The sequence below is a fragment of the Larus michahellis genome, chromosome 2 (assembly GCF_964199755.1).
Source record: "Larus michahellis chromosome 2, bLarMic1.1, whole genome shotgun sequence".
NCBI classification, from domain to species: Eukaryota; Metazoa; Chordata; class Aves; order Charadriiformes; family Laridae; genus Larus; species Larus michahellis.
The window spans coordinates 146382139-146409462 of NC_133897.1; the positions used below are offsets into that span (position 1 = coordinate 146382139).

At 40.5% G+C, this 27324-nt stretch overlaps 2 protein-coding genes across 6 annotated transcripts in view; both read right to left on the minus strand.

Annotated features, from left to right (window-relative positions):
* Positions 1-3525: 3525 nt before the first annotated feature.
* On the minus strand, positions 3526-12305 carry ANKRD46 (ankyrin repeat domain 46). The gene is made up of 3 exons (XM_074577536.1): positions 11995-12305; positions 10523-10681; positions 3526-5604 (listed from the first exon to the last, which is right to left on the minus strand). The coding sequence occupies exons 1-3, from the start codon at positions 12303-12305 to the stop codon at positions 5388-5390; spliced, it is 687 nt and encodes a 228-aa protein (XP_074433637.1). The 3' UTR covers positions 3526-5387.
* Positions 3526-27324, minus strand: part of SNX31 (sorting nexin 31) — a 55119-nt gene continuing 31320 nt past the window's right edge. For 2 of the 5 annotated variants that reach the window (XM_074577533.1, XM_074577534.1), the window contains one exon: positions 26534-26977. In XM_074577533.1, the coding sequence (XP_074433634.1) occupies positions 26882-26977 (96 nt within the window). In that variant the 3' untranslated portion in view covers positions 26534-26881. Of the gene's footprint in view, positions 5605-10522; positions 10682-11994; positions 12338-26533; positions 26978-27324 lie in introns of those variants that run through there. The other 3 variants (XM_074577532.1, XM_074577535.1, XR_012585777.1) reach the window with 2 other exon arrangements.

The following is a 27324-nucleotide window of genomic DNA, read 5'->3' on the forward strand; positions in this document are numbered from 1 at the left end:
GCAAGGTTATGCCAGCCTTTCTACTAGAAAACTTACCTACCAGAGATTGTTATCTGAAAAATTCCTCATACTACTGAATTCATATTCTACAGCTGAAAACAAATCTACTATGATTTTCTTCTTGCTTTGCATTAAGAGAACGTTATCTGTTCTTTTTTCTTTGGCAAAGGAAAATGAGATATTATTGCATATACTTGATCCTTCATCTGGATTTCTGCCTTCTGATATTTAGATAAACATAATTTAATACACTAGAAATAGTTAATGTTTTACAAAGAGCTCCTGTTCACATTTGGTAAAACTTCTCTTGCTACCCTATGTGCAGAAGGATTCCTGTATAAGAGGAACCAGTTCAGCTTCCACATGAGCAGCTGTTAATGTAGGCACACATTCAAACACGCAGTTGTCTGAAATAGCAGCGCTCTAGACACTGAAAGTCAAGAAGGGCCAGCTCAGGTTGCAGGCCACCCCTGTGAGATGGTGTAATCACAAGCCAGTGAAATCCTTCTCCTGCTAGGAGGCTATTACTGGTCACTCCTCGCACTTTTTACAAGCATTGGGATTGGCCTTTGAGCGGTGATTCATGAAGGTATCACACTGTTCTGCCTCCCCGGCTGCTGTCTCAGCTCACTGCATTCATTTCCCTCCTATTTTCTGCAAACCATACATACCACACAACAACTTCTGTTCCAAACGTCTCCTCATTTTTCCTTATCCAGGAGGTAGTTTAAAATCACAAGTGGAAAGAACGTGTCGCTTGAAGCCACGGTTGTGACTTGTTCACACTTTGACTTCAAAAGAAATTCTGATTTGTTGCTTTTTAGTTATAGCAATTTCCAGTAGATTTCCAATTCCCTTGGCAGTAATGAAGAACAATAGTTTAGTCTCCTCATAGTCATTAGGAAATATTGGTTGCTTAATGCTTAGTTACAACAGTGATTTACAGACTATAAATGCCTACAGCAGAGACACATTTTTCAGGGCTCTGTGCACAGACTGCTTCAGCTGCAACATCAGAGCGTTAGCTCTGCTTGGCGTAAGAGCACAGACTACACCAGAACACCGTCAGTCGGAGACATCTAGTTTTCATCTCAGATTTCTCTGGCGGTGTGACCCTGGGAACGCTTCACTTCCTGGCAATAAATAGCAAAGAACTACCAATTAGTTGCATTTGTTGCCTAATACTGTATATTTTTAAAGTGTTTCTCCTCCAAGGCATTTGTAAGAGCAGTATAAAATATGCCAGGCAACACAAAATTCAGCTGAAGTACTTAAATATGTTGAAGATAACAGGTGCATCATACTACCCTGCAAGTGCAGGTACAGAATTATCTCCACTGTCACCAGAGATCAATTTCATAATATTAATAGAGATTCGAGATTCAAGATTCAACCGTATTTCAGCATTTACAAAGCTTACAGAGAACTGCAGGTCACGAAACTGCAAATGATGTTTGAACTCTTCCAGAAAACCGCAACACCGGGGATGAGAAATGTAGTAACAACTGGCAACAACAAATTCTGTAACATCTTGGATCACTTAAGAAATTTTCCAAAGTGTAGCCCAAATAACCATTCTACAAGGATTAATGTTGAAATGCAAGAAAAGAACACTGAACGAAGGAAAAGCATTCTGACCTAATTCTCACATCATTTAAGACTTATTTTAATTACCAATTCAAATATGAATCAAGTGACAATTTAACAAAGAGCTGGCTTCAGAAACAGGAACAACTTCAGAAACAAGATAACTTGTGTGTCAGCCGAAGAAGAAATCAGCTCTGTTAAAAGTCAGCTTCAGGTAATGTTTAAATCTAGGCTGGACTTTTCAAAATTCGGAATATGAAAACAGCCAATATTAACTTTTGGTGGTTTTTTTTTAGTTTGCAGGAGAGTTTTCATTTGCAATTTGCACTTTCTAGTACTATGTCAAAATGATGCTATTGAATTTCTGAATAAAGTACTTAATTTGCATTTTTCTAATGCATTATGACCAAACATATTGATTAGAAAAAGAGCTACCTAGCTAACTAGCCCATCTACAATACACTGGCGAGTTGATTATTTTTACTTGCTTAAGATACTAAAACCAGCCAGAGACATTAGTTGACTCATGCTAAAACCAAACTCCAGATCAGCTGCAGATCCAGAAACCGCCTAGATCTTCTGTGTTAATACTTTAAAGTGAAACCATGTTCTTCCTCTCACAGGAGCTTTTCGTGATGATACACTGCACAGTGCCAGATCACGTCCAGTAATGAAATACCCGTTGTGGCAACCAGAAACACCACCTACCCGTGATAGTCACGCAACAGATCATCCCCTTCTGCAGAGCAAACTACCAATATGAGTGAAAACAGAAGCCCTGAAGATAAAAAGATATGGTACATGAACAAGTTATTATGAGGTAAGACAGGTGTCATCTTGCCACAGAATAAATGTGAGCACAGGGACAGGCCGCTGCAGAGCAGCCTCTGTGCACCCATGTTACACGCCGGTTTACCTTGCACTATCTTGTTCACCAAGTCGTTTTATTACACTGGAGAAAATCATGTCATCCTTCCATGATTGTTTTCTCTCTCAATTCCTTATTCTGGTTTAGCTCATTAGTCTGAGAACAGAATGAGATAAGAATCTGTCTTGGATTTGAAGAGCGTCTAGCAAAATGGAGTCCCTGGGTCAAGGTATCTAGACACCACCGCAATAATAAATAAAAGAAATCTTATTGACCTACAGATAATCTAAACTGATCTATGTCATTATGCTGAAACAGTGAAACTCCCTATGACAACAGCTTCAAGAGGAAGCAGGCTCAAGTCCTCTTTCTGTTCCTGTAAGACACACTGTATTCCTTGAAACCTACTGTACAGGAGGTAAATCCATTCTTTAGAATCAACCTTTGAAAAGGAAGCCGTTCATGTTTATAGATATATCGAAAGACACAGCTGTTCTTTTCCAATAACAGAGGTATATACAGAACAACCCCCCCTTTTACTCAGACATTTATCACATCCTTATTTCAAAGAGTAACAGTCATTACACAGTGAAGTTCTAACAGTGGGTTTCAAAAGCGACATACGTTAATTTGGAGTGCACACACGATTTTTCAAACCTTTTCAATGCACAGTTCTGAAACTGCTTATGCATAAGCAAAGTACAGCAAAGTACAGCAAAGCAGGAAAGGCTACTTAAGGCTCAAGCTCGGTCTTGTTGGTTATATTTTGTACCCCCTCATAGGTAATCTTAAATCTCGAGGGGCCTCTAGATCAACAGCTGAAATGCTTTCAATACCTGAAATCTTAGATAAGAGAGAGAGAGACAAACAGCAACTTCGATTCACTGACAATGCTGAAAATAAAACTGGCAAATCTAAAGAAACCGTGCTCTACACCAACAGCGTGGGTTCCATTTCTCAGGGAGGGAACCTCCCCGCTTCTGAAAAGCTCATTAGCAATGCACAACAAACTCAGTAAGATGGGTCAGTATCATTATCGCTGCACTAATGTAATAATAAAACAAAACATATTTACTACACATATTTATTTGTGGCATTCACCCATACTGAGAATACAATTACAAATTATGCAGACAATACATACGGAAAGACAACATCATTATTCAAAATACAGAGTATTATTAACAGAAATGTATTTCTTTAGAGAAGTAAATGTAATTTAGCTATACTATGAGTTTATATTTCTCTGTTCATGAACAGACGTACAATAATTGAAATATTCAGAGGAGGAGTATGCTCTGGTTTTTTGTTTTAGTTTTTTTAAGAGGCTTTCCTTTCTGTGGCATTGTGGATGCCAGAAAAGTATCATTTCATTAACTTCTAACTTAAGAAATGAGATCAGAATTATTCAGATGCAATTTAGAACGGGGCCCAGCTCAGTGAAGCCCATGTCACGCATCAAAACAAAGACAACGACCCTCCTCACTCAAATCCATGAACAAGAAAGAAGAATATACACGATACCAGAACAGTATGTAGTTACTTCTATCAATACTTACTGTAATTTATAATTTTATAAATGTTTGATGTTATTTAGTAACAATTTAGGAGTGGCTAAGTAAAAAAAAAAAGATTCATTAGGTTTGCAGAATTAATTTTGTTTGGGATTTTCAAGGCAATGGCAACTAAGGGACTTAGATGTCTAATCAGCACGGAAGGAGAGAATCTGCTTTCTCTGAAAACTTCCAACTTAATATGTAGTACCTTTCTAGCCTTTGTAAGAGATTATTTTAACCGATTTATATCCCTAGGTTATTTACAAACAACGGATTTCACAGCTAAGTACCGAATGGGTCAAAATTTCATTTCGTACAATGTTTCTAAATATTAACATTTTAACTACCTTTATTCTGCATACTCAGGAAATAATTCATAAGCCTGTAAGTGCTGTCTGAAAACATGTGAAATGGAAAACAATTCTAGCAAGGAATTCTATTCAATCAAGTCCTCTCCACAAACACGAAAACAATACAATTATATGGTTCAGTCTGGTCCTTGTGGGAGGAAGGAAAAGTTATCCTTCATGACATATTTCATAACGACAACGGCCTTACAGAACTGCTATATACAAAGCAGAACACCTCAATCACTTTTTAACCATCCTTACAAAGAAAGGTTTGCTTAGTAACATTTCAACAAAAAGGCAAAATTTTCAGCCTAAGGCTGAAACAAATTTACTTCAACAAAAAACAAACAGCTTTGTTCTACAGAATTTACATCAGGCAGGTATTAACAACACCAAATTCATCTGGGGAAGAAACACGGCATTAACCAAATAAATAAAGGAATGATCTACACATTAAAGATACTGTCAAACTTGAACTATTTATCATTCTTTTTATAAACCAGCAGATAGGAAACTATGGGGAGGCACTAAAAGAACTATGAAGTTGCAGCTTATTACTGTCTATATTTCAGAATGCATTATTACATCATTCAGATTTCTTGAGGAGGACTTTTCAAATAATGTTTTTCTTTCAACTGAAGCACACACAAAAATGCAACAATAGATTCACCTCTCTTCATAGGGAAAATAAGTCCAGCTTGGTTCTGTACTAGGATATATTTTTCATGCCCAGGAATTTAATATTCATTATGAAAGGTGTTTTCTAATCATAGTGTGTTATCAGCAGAGAGGACTATCTTCACATCTTGCTTGCAAGTCAAGATAAGTCAGAGGTAGCTTAGGAATGCTTTAGAATTTAGTGTTTTACTTGAAATGAATTAATCCCTCTTTCAAAGGGGTTAATAATTAAGTACAAAAGGCAAACAGTATATACAGCTGCCACTGCCTGCACCAAGAGAATAATTCCAAGAAGCTCAAAATAAAATTAGAATATGGGAAAGCACGGTGCACTTCTTTGCATTTGCTTCAGTGCACCAGTTCAGGCTGGTTTTCTACAAAAGGAAGGACCCCGCTAACATAGTACGCGATTCCAAGTGACAGAAGAGCAATGACAATGATGAGGAGCAGCACCCTCCAGAAGCCCAGGTCTTCCACAAACTCTTGCCATGTCGTGCGGAAGCTGGAAAGAACTCCTTCACCTTGCTGTAGGTTTGGATTAAGGAGGGAATGGCTTTCCATCGCACTACAAAGCATTAAAGTTAAAAATACATCAGAGCAAAAGAATGCATCTTTAATTACGACAGTAATCCTACTAAGAGCCGCTGAAACATTCTAAATTAAAAACTAAACCTACTTGCAGATTTATAGCATTGCCTCCACTAAATCAAGACAAAGCAGATCAGGAAAAGACTCCTAACTCTAAACTTAAGTTAGTTGAAAGGATGCGTTATTAACCTGTGTAAAGAGAATGATATTTGTATCTGTACAACTGCACCTTCTTTGCAGGCTTGCTACCTATTAGCCTTCAAAAGTCAGTCCCCATAATTCCTACTAAATATGGCTTAGTAAAATTTGACGGATCATAAGCTGAAACCTCAAGGGGCACAGCTCTTCTAAATAAAACAAAAAATTATGATTTAAAAATAAACTCTGATAAATAAAATGGAAAATTTAATCAATATAATTTAGATTCTGAACTCTGTAATGCTTTTTACTACTCTCCGGTGTGTCTTTGTTACAGAGGCCTCTTCTCTAGCACAAAAATATCACAGAAAACAATAAATTTGGATAACAAGAACTTCAGAAACTTTCTGATCTTCAAGACAAGTTGGCATCGCTATGTTTTGTGCCATATGGTGTTCAGCAGCTGCTTTGATGTTTTAGCATTCCACTACCAATCCATCAGGCCCCCTTAAATTGTCAGACTATAAATTAGGGACTGGAACTCTCACTTTTAAATGAGAAACAAATATAAAGTTAGAATGATGCAGTCATCTTGATGATGAATCACCTTTAGAAAAAATGTAAGTTGTTTCAAATACTGCATGGCTTCTTCTGTTATTCTCCCTATTATGCTGGTTTCACAATTGGTTTATAACAGGAAACTTTCTCTGTTGCTATATGAAAAACCTCATGAAGAATAGGAAAACTTCTGCATTACTTGATTTCACTTATGTAAAATTTTAGCCATCTGCACGGTCCTACTACTTCTCACTTGGGTAAAATTACAGACACAGGTGTTTACAGGATCAGGCTCTGACAAGCACGAACCAACCTCGTGCACAATGATGTCAATAGCAGAAGGTAAGCAGAGAAAAAACAATTTGTTTCCTCCCTTCTAATTGCTTCCCATTACCATATTCCTAGTTCTCTCTTATAGAAATAAAAAAGAAAGCATTTCAGCGAAAAGTAATTTCCAAGACAAAACTAATTGTAGAAATGCTATTGTTCTTGGTGAAAATAACAAACTGACAAATGATTGTTATCAGAAAAAGGTCTCATTTATGAATATCTCTTCTCAGACTACACCACAGAAAACCTTCACACTATTCATGTGGTATTTTTTCTTAGGAAGTACAGACACTGAAGAATAATTACCCTAAATTCCCATAGCTTGCTCAAGTATTGCAGTGTCACACGCAGAAGATTTAAGCGATTGCCTATTAAACGGCTTGACTTTTTTGTTTTTTAAATATTTACCTTACTGTAAAGCTATTTTTGCTTGCCCATAGCTGCAGGATTTAGTCATCTTCCTTGCTTATTATGATTTCCAAAGCAAAACAAAGGCTTTAATAAAAGATGGCCATTGGTGTAGGACAGAACTACTTATTAAGTACTAACTAGTTAATACATAACCACAGAGAGGTTAAATAAAAGTGGAATGTAATTTAAGTGCTCATTAAAATGCAAAGGGTACATAGAAAGCACTTTTGCTATTTTATATATCAGCCTGGAAAAGCGAAGCCTCTGGGGAGACCTTATAGCAGCCTTCCAGTACCTAAAGGGGGCCTACGGGAAGGATGGGGAGGGACTCTGGATCAGGGAGTGGAGTGATAGGATGAGGGGCAACGGTTTCAAACTGAAAGAGGGGAGATTTAGATTGGATATCAGGAAGAAATTCTTTACTGTGAGGGTGGTGAGACACTGGCCCAGGTTGCCCAGGGAAGCTGTGGCTGCCGCATTCCTGGAAGTGTTCAAGGCCAGGCTGGATGGGGCTTGAGCAGCCTGGTCTAGTGGGAGGTGTCCCTGCCCATGGCAGGGGGGGTGGAACTAGATGATCTTTAAGGTCCCTTCCAACCCAAACCATTCTGTGATTCTATGATTCTATATTACAACCCAATTAAAATCAATGTTATCCAAGATATTTTTTCTTATTACCGATTACATCTGCCTAAGAAATGGCAATGCAGCAAATGCGTCCCACAGAAGAGCTTGTGTCACACAGCCCAGACAGATATGCTCTTCTGTTTCCAGCACAACGTGGAAGTTCACACGTGGACGTGTTTGTGGGTGCCGTCGCAGGTCATGCTGGGCTGTGCAGACGGACAGATCAACTGTGCTGAAAGAGGGGCAGAGCGAGCACAGGGCTGCTCCTCACAGGGAGGATGGCAAACAAGAGACAATAAATTTGAGTCGGGAACCTAGCTTTGGCCTCTACTTCCAGAGCAGCAGCAACTGCATGTAATAAGGAGCAGAAAACTGAAGCCAGAGACTGTTTGTAGAAAGAGCAATCATTATTTCTCCATAGGTTCATACATAATGTAAGGGAGTTGGGGAGGGAGAGGACAGAAGACATTCATCTAAGTGTCTCTGAAATGTGAAAATAATACTAAGAGGGAGGAGTGAAACTGTGGAGGTCTGAAAAGCCAACTGTTACAAAGACATTATTTATTTACAAAGCAAACAGCATACAAGCTCACTTGCTTTTGCTGCTGTAGGCATCTGTTATTTGTTATTTTAAAAATAATGTATTTCAGACATTTTAAACACATTCACAAACAAGCCGGGTAATGCACTGTTTATGTCTCTGTGCCTCTCCCCAAGGACAGTTGCTCACTTCCTTGCCAAAGCAAACAATATAACATTTATGAAGGTCAAATAACAGAAAGGAAGCTATGTTCATTAAAGGGACACTATCAAATCAAAAATAGGAATTTAAATGGGGCTGAGCTGTTGGTCCGTAAGTTTAAACAAAACCAACATGAACGCATTTCTAAGTGACAAGGAACTTTCAATAAAATTTAGTTAAGTCAGAAAGGTAATATGCACTAATCCTAATAACTTATACACAAGTCATTTTGAGAATAATATTAAATTTTCTATTTCAGGGCTTAACACAGTCTCCTGATGAGTTTTTCTTAATGTATACGAAAGAGCTTCCAATCTGCTCACTGGGAGTATTTTGCACTAATTTTGTTGGTTTCACCTTTTCTGTTTACTCAACTTAGATAACAACTCCATTTACACAGTTTAATTTTCACTTACAGTGAAGGCTGTGTACATTTTGACACAAACTCAACAATTATGTGACAAAACTCCCTGTCTTTTGTGATATAATGTTCCAGCAGTCACAGCTCATGATCATTATTAGACAATATAAAAAATTACAAATTTGAATAAATATACTAAAAGAGCAAGTATTCCAAACGACCTTGATATCCTGTTTCCAATATAAATTAAAAAACAAAACAAAACAGTACTGGAAAGATCTCTTGCATTATTAATCTCAGTCCCATGTTCTGTCATGTTTACTGGCAATTCAATGATTTCTGCAAGAGAATTAGCCTCCTTTGAAACCTGCAAGGCTTCTTGCCTCATCGAAATCCTACAAGAAGGCTGTCTTCAAAGCTCATCGTAAAAAAACACTCCCAATTTTCAATCACAAAAGTATTTGTGGTTTATCTGTATGCTTTGGCTCTTGTGCTATCATCAGCTTTTGTCTTAAATGGTTATTCCACATTGTTCAAAATCAGTATTTCTTGTCAGCAACGACACATCTCAGCCTTCACTTTGACAGGCGAAAACGAGCTCTAGTTGCCTCCTTTTGCAAGGAGACACTCTGTTCCCTGGAGTGCTGCAGTAATGCTTCTCCATGCTTCGTAAAGGATAAATTAAACTTCTTTGAATGGGGCTAAACAGCATTATAAAACGTACTACACAGCAGATGTTACCATTGCTTTTTACAATGGCACTGTTTCCTTTATGTAGTGGAAACTTTTTGATTTGCACATTCTAGGGCTTCATTGCCTTTTTCAGAGTAGCATCAGCTCCTGGAAATGACTAATACATCAAGTCTTTTCTCCTGTACTCTCATTTTCCACCGAGAAACTTCCATTTTACAGCATACAGCTTTAGGTAAATGAAGTTGCATTTTGTGCTATTGAATCACAATTTATTCCTATTAATTTCCTCTCCCTTGTCATCCCAGATTTATGTCTATGCCATTCCAATTTTCTTCTGGGTTGCCTGTATCTCACTTCTTAGAATCACCAACATGCTACTATTTCCTATGCCAGTATCATTTATGAAAATTTTAAATAAGCCCAGTCCCACAACCAGACCTTTAGGAATTCATTAGTAACTTCTTCTAATCCAATACTTTCCCTGAAATTGTCAGCAACATTCCTGAAATCTTCTATTCTCCTTTAAGCATCTCTTTAGCCACCATGAAATTCTTATTTTATTCTCCATGTTTTCCATGACTACTACCGATAAAAGTTTCATATATGGCACCATATCAAATCTTTAATTCAAGTTCAGATAGATAAAAAGTCTGCTATCCCTTCTTAGTATATACAATCCATCTTAATGAGAGGATGTTAGGTTAGCCTGTGATACTGCATTTTGCATTTCACTCCATTTTCCCTTTGGCTTTGTGATAAGTGGTAGAATATTTATTTTTGGGAGTCTGTAGTGGAAAATTAGTAATTATTTCTAAAAATTTCCACCATAAAATGAAAATATCAATAGAAAAAGATATCTTTTTCTTACATTTGATCTGTTTAAAGAGATTTCTCCAAAATTTAAAATTTTATTCTGATTTGGTCTGATAATACCAGGTGAAATGTGATATCTGTTCTGAGGAACAATCAAGTCAATCGCAAAAATGTAAAAGCCATAAATATTATTTCTCCTAGTAATTATTTTTGTTTTGTAAATACCTTTCGCTTTCAGCAGTTTGCATGGTTTCCAGCTTTGAGTGAGCTCCTCTGTTAAATCCTTTCACCTCTTGCTCCTCTAAAGATTCCAGCAGTCTAATCACATCTTTATTCACACCCCTTCGTTTTGCAAGGACAAGCGGTGTTGCACCTTGGTGATTGCTAAAATAACCCCACAAAAGGACATGGGAAGAAAAGAAACTTTTAATATAGAAATTTTGTAACAAGACAACTCAGCACAACACATTACAATTTAGTAAGTCCTCAGAACTATTTTCTGTCATATCAGACAGTAAGAAATTCCTGTCTACACAAGTTATAGCGTAACTGACTACAGAAGAAAATCAGTATATTTAGGTTTGAAACTGCATAACGCTTTTTCCTCTCAAGAAAATCAAAATCCCTAGTACTCTAATTCAATTGGAATCTCTGTGTGTTATAACAAACAATAGATTTATGTCAATGTTCAAGATTAAGCCTAATTTCAAGAAAGGATTGTGCAATCTGGTTCCTCATAGTTCCTTTTTCCATGTGGGTATTAGGACATCAGGCAAAAATGAAATAAAATACACATGGTCCCTCCGCTACTATTAAAATAATATTGAATAGGACCAGAGCTGCCTTCAGACTAGGGATTTTCACCAGAGTTGTTTGAAATGAGAAACAAACAAAAAAAACCGCCTACAAATCACAACCCATAAAGAATCTGCTCTGCCTTATAACTAGTTTTGCTGAGTTGAAAACATTAATGAGGGACAGGTGAAAAAAGGACAGATTTAAAAACTCAAAGGTTTTGAAGTTACTACGTGTTTTTGAAATGTGTTGTGACTATGCAGAAAGTTCCACAAACAAAATAATTCAGTTACTGCAGTGAAACAGCTAGTTATTTTGCAGCTTGAGAGCTTGCATCTGAGCACTGGCATCTGACAGCTGCTGGAAGCCAGAAGGAAAGAATACACAATATTTAAAAGAAGGGCTGAGTCACAGACTTTGAGGGAGGGGGGAAAACCCTGAAAGGCAGCATTGTTACCAAAGGAGTATGGGAATGAACTGACACACACTTACACTGTATTTTCTTTGTCTTATACAGTACAACAACTACAACAATAGAACTGTGGTGGAGAAAATTCTTTTTAAGTAGTCAATGTGATTTTTCTCTGGTGCCAACCACCCACACCTGGCTGTCTGGCCAAACCAGGATCGCAATGTCATCAGTGAGGCAGAATTAGATACAGCAGCCCTCACCAGCAGCTGCTATTTTTATTTGCTTTGCTTGTTGCACAGGCTAGCAGAAGCGGCCTCCTATTGTTTTCCTGCCTTCTAACTTTGTGTTTTCATTAAGCGATACCTAAAAAAAGTTGAATTGCAACAAATATAGCATTTCAGAAACAGCAGATTTATATGCAAGGCTCTGGCGACAGAAGAGTAATATATTATAAAATATGTGTTGTAAAAAAACCACAAAAGTGACTTACCAAATATCAATTTTAAGTCCATTAGAAACCAGGAACTGGATGGTATCCACATGCCCACAGAGGTGAAGGGCTGTGTTACCTTGGTAATCAGTGGCTAGTAGGTCAGCACCAAATTTATGCAAGAGCTGACAGATGTCTACGTTTCCTCTGGCTGCAGCGAGGTGAAGGCCAGTTCGGCCTCGGCTGTCACGAATATTTGGGTCGAAACCGCTCTCTAACAGTCGTTTGGAATAGTTAAAATCTCCATCAATGCAAGCCTGCAGCAGCGGCACATTTGTCTGGGAAGAGTCGTTCACAAACACGTAGGACATTGTTCTGATTCTCTCTGGAGTAGGTGACTAACCTGCAAGTAGAAGTGGGAAGAAATTATGGTGAAACCAGGTAACACAGTACAAATATTCAGTAGGCTGCTCAGGTTCCCAAACAAGAATGCAAACTAGCTCATAAACCAACTCTGAAATCTTCCCGTCTTATGTATTAACTTTGTGTTCTGCATTCCCTTCTGGTAATATGGAAAGAGCTCCTTTTAGTCGCGCTCACACCTCTGGAAACAGCAGCAAAGCTTTATCATTACATAAAACTGGTAAGATCAATGCCACAAACGCCAAACAGGTGATTAGCTTTCACCTACTAAGAGATCACATGTACCAGTACTGATATTAAAGGGCAAAACACTAGATCAGAAATGAAAAGGAGAAGAACCACCTTTCATAAATTGGGAAACTATAAACAATTCAGTTGACAGATACAGTGACGCTAACTGCAGTTCTTGCTAGCTATAAGCAAAGCTACTCCAGTGGGATTAGCACCATCTGAATTTGAACTTTGATGCACAAAGTACAGTCAGTTGCTGAAATTGCTTGATTACTGTAAATACTAATTCCTTCATTCTGCAAGAAATAAATTTTTCAATACTCTCTGCAGAACATTATTTTATAGTGGCACAGATACACAAACTACTGAACATAGAAGAATAGCAATACGGACCATAGAAAACGAGTGCATTATGTGAAATTGCCCACCTGCAAGTGAAAACTGGAAGTGGGGCCAAGAAGGACAATGGTAAAATCAAGTACAGAGCTATTCTGGGTTCAACTAGAACCCCAATATGGAGAAGCACAAATGTAGTTTCCACGGCTTAATACTAAATAAAGGATTTTCTATATCAGGACCTAAAGGAGGAAGACAAATGTTGTTTTACCCTATATTTCTTGATATAGAACATTTCATGAACTATGATTTACTTTTTGCAGAAGAATATTTTAAGGATGAGTCAAATAACGAGCATATGATGACACTGTGTGCTTACGGGACACAGAAAAGATGACTTGAAAACAATAAGGAATAAAAGAGAATGACTATGCAAGAGGACGGTAAAATGTGTGTGAGGCAATGGTAAGAAGAAATGAAAACATCTAGGAGACTGGACAGCAAAGCATTGCACTGCCTCAGAGAGGAGGTAAAAAAGAAAAAAAATAATCACATAAACCAGTAAAAATCCTCACAAGAAATCTCAATACAGACATGACACAGTTCAAGTGACAGGAAGGAAAAGTGATTTTACTAGATAAGCTTTGAATGGAAACTGAACTGAAACTTCACTTGAAACAGTATATTTCACTTGCCCAGGGTTTGTGTTTTGGGCTCATGACGTAGCAGTGTTCTGACTAACTATGTGAACCTCTCATTAAGACTGCTATACGCAGATTTAAATTTTCTCATCTATATAAGGTATCCTTCCACACCAGTGCACTCATTCAGCCGGGAGAATGGAAACATGGCCAGTAGCCAAAGAACTTGATTTAAAACCTCTCCTTTTTTTGAGAGTTTATAATGCCTGTATTTTATAGCTCTTTCCCCACGTTTTAGATCAAATTCAAGATCAAAGTACCTACAGAAGTAATTTCAAAATGTTTACACACTGGTCTGATTAACAGCTGTAGCATTTGGGGCTGTTGAGGTTAATAAATCATATTCAAACTTCACTAGTTTGTATTTCCTATCTGGACAAATCCTGCTACATGTACCAACACTGCCTAGTTTCCCAGTGCAGGAATGCACAACTTTTTTTCTTTCTTGGACCCAGAAGAGAAAGAGATCGGAATAACTTCTAGTCCTGGTATCTGTACAAGGAATGATTTTAAGCAGAGTACATTCCCCTCGGCTGCGAGGACGTCTTCGAGCACGTGATGGTCTATCACTGGCTCAAGCACCCTCTTCCACAATCATTCCAATAGCAAAAGGCCAGTTCAGTGATGTACAGTAAAACTTTTCATGCAAGACTGGTGTCGTTTAGGGCACTAACAGATTTCCTATAACCCTACACAAAAAGAAAGGACAATGTACTTATTCACATTTCCAATGAATATGTTACAAAACCCCCGGATGTTGCAAAGCTATGATTCCCACTGACAGCAGTTTCAGTTTTCTTGCCCATTTCCCACCCAAATCATAAATGATGCAAGAATGTTTCTTTAACTCTGCTAGTCCAACCTTTGCTGAGAAAAATAAAAAATACAGAAACTGGGCCCAGTTTCTGTACAATGTGATTGTGACCTTTACATTATGCACTAAATCTTCCCTAAAGCAAGATCATAAATCATTTAAAAACCTCCAATTATCAGCCATAGTAACAGCGTATTAACAGCACAAAACCCTACTTGTACTTGATAAAAAGATCATGGTTCGCTTGTAAAATAATATTTGAGTGTTTAAACCTCTTTAATAAAACAAGGCCTAACATAAATCAACAACAAAAAACTATACTGGAAGAGACATACGCTATTTGAGAAACAGTATGGCATACTCTGTTAAATGTAAACTAAAGTTTATATTTTCATTCCAGACGTGAAAGTCTGGTAAAGCCTTACAGAATTCCCCCTCACTTCACATACAACTCTGATGAAACATCAGCTAATCATACCAGAGAAAAATCCCTCACCACTTTATCTTCTGAGGAAAGGAAGCACAAAGATCAGCAGTTATCAGAAAATGTAACTGGAAGTAATTCTGATTCAGAATTTATTATTGCTAGAATCTTTTAGAATTGATCTCTGAAGTGCAGAAAACTAAAGTGAAACCTTAGTATTTCACAGTAAGAAAGAAATAAACCCCAACAAATCCTTCTTCCCAACACTTGAAAATTGTGGCCCACGCAAATGCATTCAAACACGAAAAAAATCTGGACCATCTGGTTTGATTTATCTTTGTGATTAAAAAGATTTTTTTCTACAAACACAAATTTATTTCACATATGGCTACCTAACCTATGTCAGATATGAGCTGCATACAAAGCTGAACTATATGCCATCTTTAAAATGCCAGTCCCCAAATGATATGTTCTTGTCTCAAATTTAACCCAATTTAGCAAAATTCCCTGTCTAACAAAGCTCAGGAAAAAAACTACAATAGTCGACTTAATTAGATATTTTTGAATAAACAAACTGTGGTTACATTTCTGTCCACAGTATGTATCAAAAAGCTTATTGCTGTAATGAATATCTACTGCAGTGGATTTAGAAACAAAACTCCAAAGCATTACGGCATTCTCTTTCAATAGCTTCTGGAAGGTGAATAAAAACTCTGAACCTGCCTAAAAGCTGGTACACCTACCATTAAGCATTAATTTCACAGGCACAAATTAGGACAAACGGACTTGCATTAGTAACAAGACACAGAAGTATTGCAAAATGAGCATTCTGAATATCCCTATAAATTACTACTACTGGAGTTAAATAAATCTAATTTGGTTCAGTAAGTGAGTGTTTCTAAAAATGCCTCACCATCTACTGAAAATGTATCTTATAAATTACACTTTTGTTAAAAAAAAAAAAGTTTCACTGTTAAATAACTTGGTACTTTGATAGAAAATTAGTTTTGTGAAAAAAAATAAATTCAAAGACGTCCTCCCAAGCAAGGAGGATTCCCATTAAAAGGCATAATATAAGAATATATTTTCCCTGAATTTATACAACACGGATATCGCCTGAGCACAGTGTACTTTTACTAATAATTTTAGAAATTATGGTGTAAGCCCCTTCTTCAATGACACACGTGGGCTAGTACAGGATAAGAAAATCTAATTGAACTGTTCTGTTTTCAAAAGAAATGCTTATATTAAGTGATTCTGTAAGAAGCATTTACTTTTATTTATTAGAAGACAGTTGTCTCCCAGTGTACTGTGTACAATGGTAATTCAGTGCCACAGGCTGATCTGTTGTATAACACGTTCACACCTGCAGAAGCCAGGAGCGATCTTGAATAATTCAAACCATAAGGCCAGTTGCCACTTCTGTTGCTTCGTACCGAATCACAGAACCACAGAATGGTTCGGGTTGGAAGGGACCTTAAAGACCATCTAGTTCCAACCCCCCTGCCATGGGCAGGGACACCTCCCACCAGACCAGGCTGCTCAAAGCCCCATCCAGTCTGGCCTTGAACACTTCCAGGGATGGGGCACCCACAGCTTCCCTGGGCAACCTGGGCCAGTGTCTCAGCACTCCCACAATAAAGAATTTCTTCCTGATATCCAATCTAAATCTACCCTCTTTCAGTTTGAAGCTGTTACCCTGTGTCCTGTCATTACACTCCCTGATCAGGAATCCCTCCCCATCCTTCCTGTAGACCCCCTTTAGGTACTGGAAGGCCGCTGTAAGGTCTCCCCGCAGCCTTCTCTTCTCCAGGCTGAACAACCCCAACTCTCTCAGCCTGTCCTCATAGCAGAGGTGCTCCAACCCTCTGATGATCTTCGTGGCCCTCTGCTGGACCCGTTCCAACAGATCCATGTCCTTCTTCTGCTGAGGACTCCAGAACTGGACACAGTACTCCAGGTGGGGTCTCACCAGAGCAGAGCAGGTGGGCAGAATCACCTCCCTTGACCTGCTGGTCATGCTTCTTTTGATGCAGCCCAGGATGCGGTTGGCTTTCCGGGCTGCAAGTGCACACTGACGGCTCATGTTGAGCTTCTCGTCTACCAGTACCCCCAAGTCCTTCTCCTCAGGGCTGCTCTCAAGCCATTCTTAAATGAGTCCTAAATTTGCACTAACTGTGGGCAGTTTTATGTTACAGTAAATATGTGCTTCTGTCTCTGCCTTCTCAGAGACAAGTAACAATAGACACCAATACCAAATACCAAGACGAAATAGCTCCAGAAAAAGGAGAGAACACCTAGATTGTGAGACGGAATCACTAACGGGATCCATCTCTCCACTACAAAAATCTTCATGAACTTGACAAGTTGTAATTAATCACCCAGCACTGCTACGTAGGATATACCAGTTCTGCAAAACTACAGTATTTCCAAGAACATTCAGAAAAACTGAAGTAATTGTCCCTATTTTAAAACAACACGTCAGGACAACGGAACAATATCAAATTGCTCAGTACTTGATATTTCTCAATATTAATACACACTTTGACATTTAAAACCTAACCTTCAGTAAGACTACCACTAGAGAAACTGCCAGCAACAAGAACTGGAAACTAAAACAAAACCAAGAAACAGCAACATCCCTCACCCTGCGCCAGCAAAACACACAACATGCATCACTTGTAAAATCTACATTTGCCAACTCCCTCATGGCAAACAGCTTCCTCTCTCAGTAACACACTTTGAGAGTGGCAGCGGGTTGCAGAGCTCTTCCTCCTCAGTCTTTGAATTAAAATACGTTCCAGTACTTTGCTTAAACTGTAGGCCCATGATCTCCGAAGGCAAAGTTTTCCTGGTCAAATGGGATTGTTCCCTTAAAAACACTATGCTCTCTTTGGATATACAAGATGAAATTTTTAAAAAGGTATACTTTAATAATTAAAATAAGAAAACCAAACCACATTACCTTGCTTGTGTATCCTCTGAACACTGATCAGATGCTGAAATGCAAACCCAGCAATATTATTCTCTTTCCCTTTCTAGATAGGCTGAGGGAGAAATTCCTCGGTAAGTTTTCATGCACACTTGTATTCATGTGTAAGTTACTAAGTCATTTAACTGAATAAATGTTATATTTAGTAATAAATCACACAATCAATTATCCTTTCTGTTTACCAACTGGAACAGAATTTTATTGCTCCACTAACATGGATCCGCTGCTAAAAGCAGCAGCTCAGATTCAGTACAGCACAACAGCTGTTTTACACACAGCTGCATTTTGCAGCATTTTCCCTTCCTAACTGTAGTTATTTTTTCAACAGTTCCTGGATCCAAGGTATCACAGCAGGTTCCTCTGACCTGCCTGTCCTTTCATGTCTCCAGCCAGACACATGGGTTAGTGGCAATACAAGAACATCACTGATGCCATTCGTTTTTGGTCATTCCCATTCCCTTCTGCATACATGAGACATAGATATATATTCTTCTGATGTCAGGACCATCCTGTAAGTAGAAACTTTGGTGCACTGCATATACATAGTGCTTTGCACATACAGGCTACAAGGTGCTTTATGAAAAAAAAATAGAATAATTATTGCTGCTCTTTTATGGATCAGCAGATAATGGCATTGAACAACAGGGTGCTCTGCTCATCATTGTACAGTATGTCAACATTACAAGATAAAAAATAAAAAAGATCTCAAATGCTAATCCAGGGTTGCAGAATACTTCCCCAGATAATATAGTACATTCATTGTGTATTTATGTACACAAAATAAAGTAATGATAGGAAATAAATCATTCTTTTAAGACACCTTTATTGACAAGCAGATTCACGAATATTTTATCCTCACTACACTTAACTGTTAATCCAGTTGCATTACGTGTTTCACTGCACTTCTATTAAATATAGATTTAAGTATTTTTGAACCTTGCTTGTTTTCCATCTTCCGTGAAAGAACTATTTCAGAAGAAAGGCAATTTACGGATTTCTTCAAATCATCTGTAACTTTAATTCCCCACAACTGGCTCAGGTATATCAGTAAGTAACTGCAGTATTTCCCTGATCATTGTGGTCAGTTGGAATACATCTGCTTTTATGCAAAGTTATCAAATCACTTACATCAGTCATAATTATCAACCTCTTCACAAACCTTTACTCAAACTCCTTTTGTTTCTCCTAGGAACCTGTATGTTGGCCAAGAAACTATTAAGGGTTGTTTTGTTGGTGGTTTATTTGTTTTTCAACAGACTAGAGAGAATTTATTCCACTCCTAATGAAGTGTTTGTGTTTGAATTTGCTGCAGACCTTGAAGCAGTCTTCTGGAAAAGCCGACAAGGGTACCTGAGGAGCAAGGGATGGCTGATCGCCTGCGGTTGTCAGCTGCCGCAGCAGGTACCGCACTGGTGTCTGGACGCACAGTGCCACCGCGTGGAACGACAAACCCCTGTCCGGCTGAAGGGAAGGGACGGTGAGGTGGGTAACCCTGGACTCACACAGACTGCTTTGTCTACATTTTGTGGTGTTTTCCTATTTTCCTGGGAAGGAAATGTTGGAAGGCCTGAAAATAAGATTTTATAAAACTTGATAAAAAAGAATTCTGATATCCAAACTGCTATTCCCTTGTGGCATAAGCAGCAATCTCATCCTGTATTAATGAAATGAGGACTTTGATATGTGTTTGAGTTCTGAAGACTAAGGTGTTTCCTTTAAAAAAGTAGGCATTCATGCCTGTTTCTTAAAAAAACCCAAAACCTAAAACTGGAACACCACCCCACACCCCCGCCGGCCAAAGTCTAGTCCTTCCCTAGACAACCAAGAAGTCTGAGATGACAAGTTTACTAAAATGGGAAAAACTTTCTGCATGCAGCAGGAATCATCAGAAGTCAGAGATTAGTCGGCTTTATTCCAGCAATAAAGCAAATGTAAAAGTAACCATAGCAGATCCCTGCAAAGGTCAGTTTAAGCCTAGTATCATTTTTCAAATGGTGGCCAAAAGCCAGGAAAAAAAAGTAGAATAGGGCAAGCATTCCTAATAGTGTTTTTCCCATTCAAAATCTTTCTCAGCTGGATGTGGTTCCTCGGTATTTAGCATCCCTCAGTGTAACCCCCCTGTGAGTTTGCCTATTCTCCTCTCCAACGCATATACTTTTAATATTCACATCATACTTTGGCAAGTTCTCCAACTCAATTACCTGTGAAGAATCCCATCTTTTGATCTTGCTGAAATGGGGCTTTGTTAGCTTCACTTGCGGACCCCCAGCTCTCCTGCCAGAAGAATGGACAGTTGACCCCTGGCCATTCTTTGCATGCCACTCATGATTCCATGGGCCTTCCTCACATCCTCCTCAGACATCCCTTTCCAGGACAAATTTTGGGTCCCAGCTTTCCTGATCATTCCTCATATGGAAGGGGCTCTGTGTCTTTGACACTGTTTTGCTTCTCTGAATCTCGCTCATGCTTACTATATGCTTTCTGAGCTGGGGGATGGAGCGGGAGAACCACACAGGGTGTTTGAGGTGAACCATGGATTAACACAGCGCCCTGACAAGATTCTTTGGTTTGTTCTTTATTTGTTTCCCAATAATATTTACTATCTGATTTACCTTTTTGACTGCTGTTGAGCATTGTGGTTACATTTTCATGGAACCATTTATCATAGCTACAAAATACCACCCATTACTGAGAGCCCAGTATTTGACATGGTACGTTAGGATTCTTTTTACGCTTTCTGAATCACTCTACCTACAGTGAATTCATGAGCCATTACGTTACATTATCCAGTTACTCAGTCTTACAGGATCCTTCTGCAGCTTTTCATAGCTGACGTTATTGTTGGACTCAATGATCCGTATGGGTCCCTTCCAACTTGAGCTATTCTATGATTCTATGCCACTGGTGAACACTATCACCTTCTTGCTCGCTGCCTTTTCTAGGCTGTTCATGGAAATTCTAACAGTTCGGAATCCAGAACCAAACCCTGCAGAACTAGAATTCTTCCACTGAAAGGACTGACCTTAGGTTCACAGAAACTGCTGTCCTGGATCAGACTGATTCAGCTTGCCCAGCACTCTGCTTTCAACAGTGGCAATCAGAGATCGTACTTTGGGAAAGCACATGAGCTGGGCTGCTTTCTGCAGCCTGTTCTCCAAACACACCACAGCAGCCGCTGCTGTTACATCGGGGACCTCCCTGATCAGGCCTTTAACAGCCCCTCAACAGTCTTCTTCATGAGTTTTTCTAATCCCTTCCTGAACCTGCCTGTGCTCTCTGCCTCCACAGGTTCCCCTGTCACCCCTGCTGAAGTCCTTCCCTATATCCATCTGAAACCGCCCTCCCACCAGCCCCAGCAAGCAACCCCCATTCTAGTGCTGCAAGACTGGACAAATAACTCTCACCTTATCCACTGCCTTCATTTCATAAATCTCAATCACATCCCAGGCATCTCCTCTCTAATGTGAGCAACTCTGGCTTTCCTGTCATAAGGAAGGTCATCCCCATGGCTCTTTTGGTTGCCCTTCTCTAACCACCTATATCCTTCATAAGCAGAAACCAGAACCACACACTCTGCTCCAGATATGGGTGCACCAAACTGGAGCAGCAAAATGGTGCTGTCTTCTACTCAGTAGCCCCACTGAGGACAGTCCCCATTTTCCTGGCTTTCTGGCTGCCACGGCAAACTGAGCCAAGGTTTTCAGGGAACTGTCGATGGTGACTCCATGAGCTTTTCTTGAGTGGTGGCTACTAGTTGTGAGTTCAGCGCCATGTAAACATGGTTCAGATTATTCTACCCAAGCCATCATCTTATCTTTGTGTACACTGAAGTTCATGTGCCACCTTTCTGCCCCCTTCCTTTTTTTGGCAATTTATTTCTGCCTTCTTTTTAATTTTTCAATGCAACTATTTCTGCATGTAAGAAATCACTTTTACGCTATAAGCACCCAGCCTCCTCAAAAGCCTCCGGCAGTATACTTTTTTTTAATGCTTCCTGAAAATCCAAGTAGACTGTATAAATTGCATCACCTGTATCTACAATCCTACTCAGTAAACTTCAGGAAAAGCTGGTAAGCCTTAGATGTAGCAAACCTCTAAAAATTTATCCAAACTCAGACAGAACCAGTCCCTAACATACTAACACACAGCAAGGACAGGCATATGCTTCTCTGCACAAAAAAATGTCGAGCTGAAGAAGACAGACAAGCATTCTACGCCATCCATGGGAAACCCATACACTAGAAGCCTCCCCTGAAACAGGCTGCTGCCCTCTCTCTGTCACCACCTGTTATGCTGATCTGACACTGTAAGAGGTCTTGAGCATGCTGAAGAATATAACCCCATCAATGAACATTAAAAGATTTATTCCTTTAAGTTTATGTTATAAAATTCAGCAGACGTAGCTGCGTTACTTGGATGTGAGAAATTTGCTGAGTGACAAAAGTGGCATTTAAGTAGCTTGTTCCACTTAGTCAATTGAAATTTTATTGATAGAGTAAAAGAAAGAAATGTTGATACATGAACTAAAGCCAGAATCTAAGTTCTGTAAGTATAGATATGGCTTCAGTCGAGATAAGACATTTTCCCACATATTTAGTAAGTATTGTATTTAAATAGTAAAGCAAACCACAACGAATGTGAACATTTCAGTATTTGTGCTCTTGACTTAGGTGACGGCAGAATCTCAGTAAACACCAACAAGTGAAATTGGGTGGAACAGTCCCAGGCACTCAAGACAGGCCCATCAGCCTGTTACCTACAGTAACAGCATGCTATGAATGGTCTCTACAGAGAGCTGAATGCACCAGGGATCATGTACTTCACATAATGTGTATAAACAAATGCCCTCAAATATTTTATGTGCTTATTAACCGACCCAACTGGAAGTGGAGCATGGGCAACTGAGATCACGTGAAAGGCAACCGACAGACTCATCAAAAGAATAGAGAAACAGCCCTCAAAATTCCAGCATACCCAAATCCCTAGAAGAGCGATCCAAGGAGTTCGCTCCTTGGATGATCAGGTATCTCAGGTCCTGGGCTGCAGATATGGACTTCAAGGACACATATACTCAGAAATTAGCTGCACAACAATATGGGGTGGGATAACACAGTCAACTGAAGGCACCGCATGGAATCCCTCCCTCTTGCTGATGAGATAACTCTAAATGAAGGATACCAAAACGTGCTGAGAGGAAACCTATCATTAAGCTCAGATCAGAGCCGATTTTTACAGTCCCCTCTTGAAGGGGCAAACTAACATTGCTCTAGTAAGAAGACAGCAGATGCACATGGAATCACAGAACCACAGAATGGTTTGGGCTGGAAGGGACCTTAAAGATCATCTAGTTCCAACCCCCCTGCCATGGGCAGGGACACCTCCCACTAGACCAGGCTGCTCAAAGCCCCATCCAGCCTGGCCTTGAACACTTCCAGGGATGGGGCATCCACAGCTTCCCTGGGCAACCTGGGCCAGTGTTTCACCGCCCTGACAGTAAAGAATTTCTTCCTAACATCTAGTCTAAATCTCCCTTCTTCCAGTTTGAAGCCATTACGCCTAGTTCTATTACTACATGCCCCTGTATAAAGCCCCTCTCCAGCTTTCCTGTAGGCCTCCTTTAGGTACTGGAAAGCTGTTATAAGGTCTCCCCGGAGCCTTCTCTTCTCCAGGCTGAAGAACCCCAACTCTCTCAGCCTGTCTTCAGAGGAGAGGTACTCCAGCCTGCTAATCAATCATCTTTGTGGCCCTCCTCTGGACTCACCAAAACAGGTCCATGTCCTTCTTGTGGTGGGGCCCCCAGAGCTGGATGCAGTACTCTAGCTGGGGTCTGACCAGAGCAGAGCAGAGGGGCAGAGACACCTCTCTCGACCTGCTGGCCACGCTTCTTTTGATGCAGGCCAGGATGCTGTTGGCTTTCTGGGCCACGAGCGCCCATTACCAGCTCACGTTGATCTTCTCTTCCACCAACACCCTTAAGTCCTTTTCCTCAGGGCATTCTCCGTCATACTACACTTCAGCCTTCAACTCATCTCAGCTTACTCTCCAATACTTTCTCTTCAACTCAAAAAGAGATCAATTAGCCAGTGTCATTTTCTGATTGTTGTCAATCCAACTATTCAGACTGCAAACGTTACTATAAACATTTTTCTTCTAAAAAGCACGTTTAACAAGTTCTTGTTAATAATCTATTTTACAAACAAACAAAAAAGAGATCTAAAATCTCCAGATAACACTACACTTAGTAGTCCTCTGTTGCAGCAAACAAAAGCATTACTTTCACAAACCAGTCACATTCCATCTAAAAAGTGACAGGTTTTTCCTCCTACTTGACCTTTTATAAGGCTGCTCCTGAGCATCAGTGCTTTCTCATGGTTAGAATTTTTCATATATTATCTTAAAATCAATGTTAAATTATTCATGTATCAACATAATTCTTTAGCTCAATTTATTCCCTTCACAGTGTTTACCTTCACAGTTCAACAGAAAGCAAACAAGGCCTTTACTCTGCAAAACTAAAAAAGCCAAAAGCTTCTTTCAACAGACTCTTAATTTCCTCACCTTTCCTAGGCACATCTTCCGGCATCTGTTCCACTTTACCTTTTTACATGAGACGATTAATGTTATACAAAATATTCTAGAGTTTTGTTCATGGATAACAAAGGTTCATAGGTTGGCATTCACTTTTTCCGTAATTGCCTATCTTGTAAGTACCTAACATATATTTTGGTTTTGTGGTGCGTTTAACCAGTAAGAATTTCTTCTGTAAATTGTGTGCTTACAAGTTTGCAACAGCAAGCTTTTGTTCTTTAAGTTCTTATTGTACTTATTTCATTCTCTAGTTCTCAGGATCATCCAATTCTTTCCACGTAGTACTATAACCCTCTTCTGTGTTGCCAATGCTTCCCAGCTCTTCATCACTACCAAATTAGAACAGTAAAGTTTTAATTGTTATATCTTTATTACATATTTAATAACATTGGTCTCAAGATGGATCTTCAAAGAACTCACTTTATAATCTTTTATACTCAGATTTGATGGGTTTTCCTTTCAATATCACTCACCATAGTTTGTCTCTAGTTACTTCACATACTCTTTACAAGTCTGGTGTTATCCCTATCTTTTCAGCACAGTAACAATTTCCTTTGCAGCTGCTGATCAAAAACATTACCGTTGCCTAGAAAACAATTACAACTATTCCATTTCCTTTAAAAACAGTAATTGCTTGATCAAAGACAGTTCTGAGGACAGGTTAAAAGAAGGTCTTCTGGCAAAAATATGTATTGCCTTTTAGCTTCACTTATCTTCACTGTTTTCCTCCTAAAGAGTACGTTCCAAGGCAGCACCCACAGGGGCTGCACACTTATTAAGGTCCTACCCGGAGGGCAGCCCCTCTCCCGTCCTTCTTTCCCTCCCTTCCCGCGGTGAAGGCTGGCGGGGCTCTTCCTCTTCTCCCACCAAAGCTCTCCAAGACGGAGCAGCATCGCCTGCGCTCCCCCCCCACCCGCTCTCGGGCCGGGCAATGCCCAGGCCCCGCGTCACTTCGGTCGCAGCTTGCGGTGCCTGTCGCGGCCGGGCCCTCCTCCCCTCGTCTCCCTGCCGCGGCCCCGGCCCCACGCCCTCCGGCCCCGCTCCGGGGTGGCGCTGAGGCCGCTGCGCTCCGCTCCCCGCCGCCGCTCCGCCGGGGCTGTCAGGGCCTCGGGGCGGGCTGGGCCGGGCCGGGCCGCTCCTCACCCCCCGGCCGGCAGGGCCCGGGCCCGCCACACGCACCGGCGGGCGGGCAGCGCCCTGCCCTCCCCTCACAGACCGATCGACAGACCGCGTCCCTACCCCCACGGACAGACGGACGCCGCCCCTGTACCTGAGGACGGACCGACGGACAGATACCGCCCCCCCTCCCCGCGGACGGACCCGGTCCCCCCTCTCCCGCCGGCGCTACCTGCCCCTCGGCGGCGGCGGCTGGACACGCAGAGCGCGCACGGACGGGGGAGGCCGAGGCGCGGCGGGGAGGCAGCGCGCGCCCCCTGCTGGGCGGAGGCCGCCGCCGCGCCGCCCGGCCGCCGCCATGGCCGAAGCGGAGCGGAGCCGCCTCCCCCACCGCCAGCACCCGCCGCCTCAGGCGCTCCGCTCGCACCGGGGCCTGGCCGCAGGTGGAGACGCGGTACCGACCGCCCGGCGCTCCCCTGGGCCGCAGGCCGGTGCGGGCGACGCCGCTCCTTACAGGGCTGCCGCCTTCCCGGAGCCAGGCTGGGTGAGGCACGGCCTCCTCCAGCTCCACAAGGATGGTGTTTACAACGCTGCTTTTGTGTCAGTATCATGGTTCAGGCACTTTAATCTTCTAGCAGTAAGAAGTAACTTAGTGATGTGGTTAACAATGTGTCTGCCTTTATCCAGCGACACGAGGGACCTGCTTACCCCAGCGGCACTAGGGTAAGGCTGCTCCATGTCTGATGCACAGTCACATGCGTTCAGCTGGTAGCCCTCCCCGTTCAGCTGGTAGCCCTCCCCACGTTAACACCAGCTTTGAAGTCAACATTGATGGCATCTCAGGAGGTCGATAAAGGCACCACACCAGTCTGTTCCGCTTGAGAGGAAGGACTGGTCCTGGTAAGGGGAACAACCGTGTGAAATATGCACCTTTTCCAGTGTCTAGGTAGCAAGAGGCTGCTTAGCTACATCAATATCATTATATGATAACAAAAATACTTTTTCCTCCTCTAATATCATAGCACCTTTTCTATTTAACCCTCCCCTTCTGCCCCAACAATTTCAGTGCGGGGGGGTGGGGGGTGGGAAACAAACTGAAAAAAAACCAAACCAAAAAAAAAGCGTGCATATAACATGTTTCCAGATCCTCAGCACCCATTTGAACTGGTTCACTAGAGTTGTAAATACTATAGAGAACACTGCAAAGGCAAGGAATTACATTGAAGATTTTTTTTTTTTTTACCCTTATAATTCAGAGTTCCAACAATGGCTTTATTATTTCCAGACAATTCATTTTGAAAGACAGAATCTAAAATAAATTATCACAGGTCCTCTTCTCTTATTTTCTCAAATACACAGTCCTCTTCATTTGGCCTAACCAAAAATCTTTTCCTTGATATAAAACCCGAATGAACTACCTGCAGTGAAACAAATGAACAGTTAAAAGAGTATATTCATTTCAATAATTATAAATACAAACATAAGGTAGAAAGTCTGAGATGATACCGTTCAGGTGCAATGGTTAATCTCTTTATGTTGGCATTTCAGAGAGAACAGATTTATTTTTTTTTAATTTTTTTTTCCTGCTGGAATAGGACACAAGAACAGTTGTTTCTGCTTTTAAGGTTTATTGCAGTGTACTAAGTGCAGTGCAGATTGAGTGGCAGTTCTAAATGTGCTAACACCGAGGTCTTTATGGCCGCTATAATGCCAAAGAACATATGTACAGGTACTTTAACTACCTACTGCCTTCTGAATTAGGTTG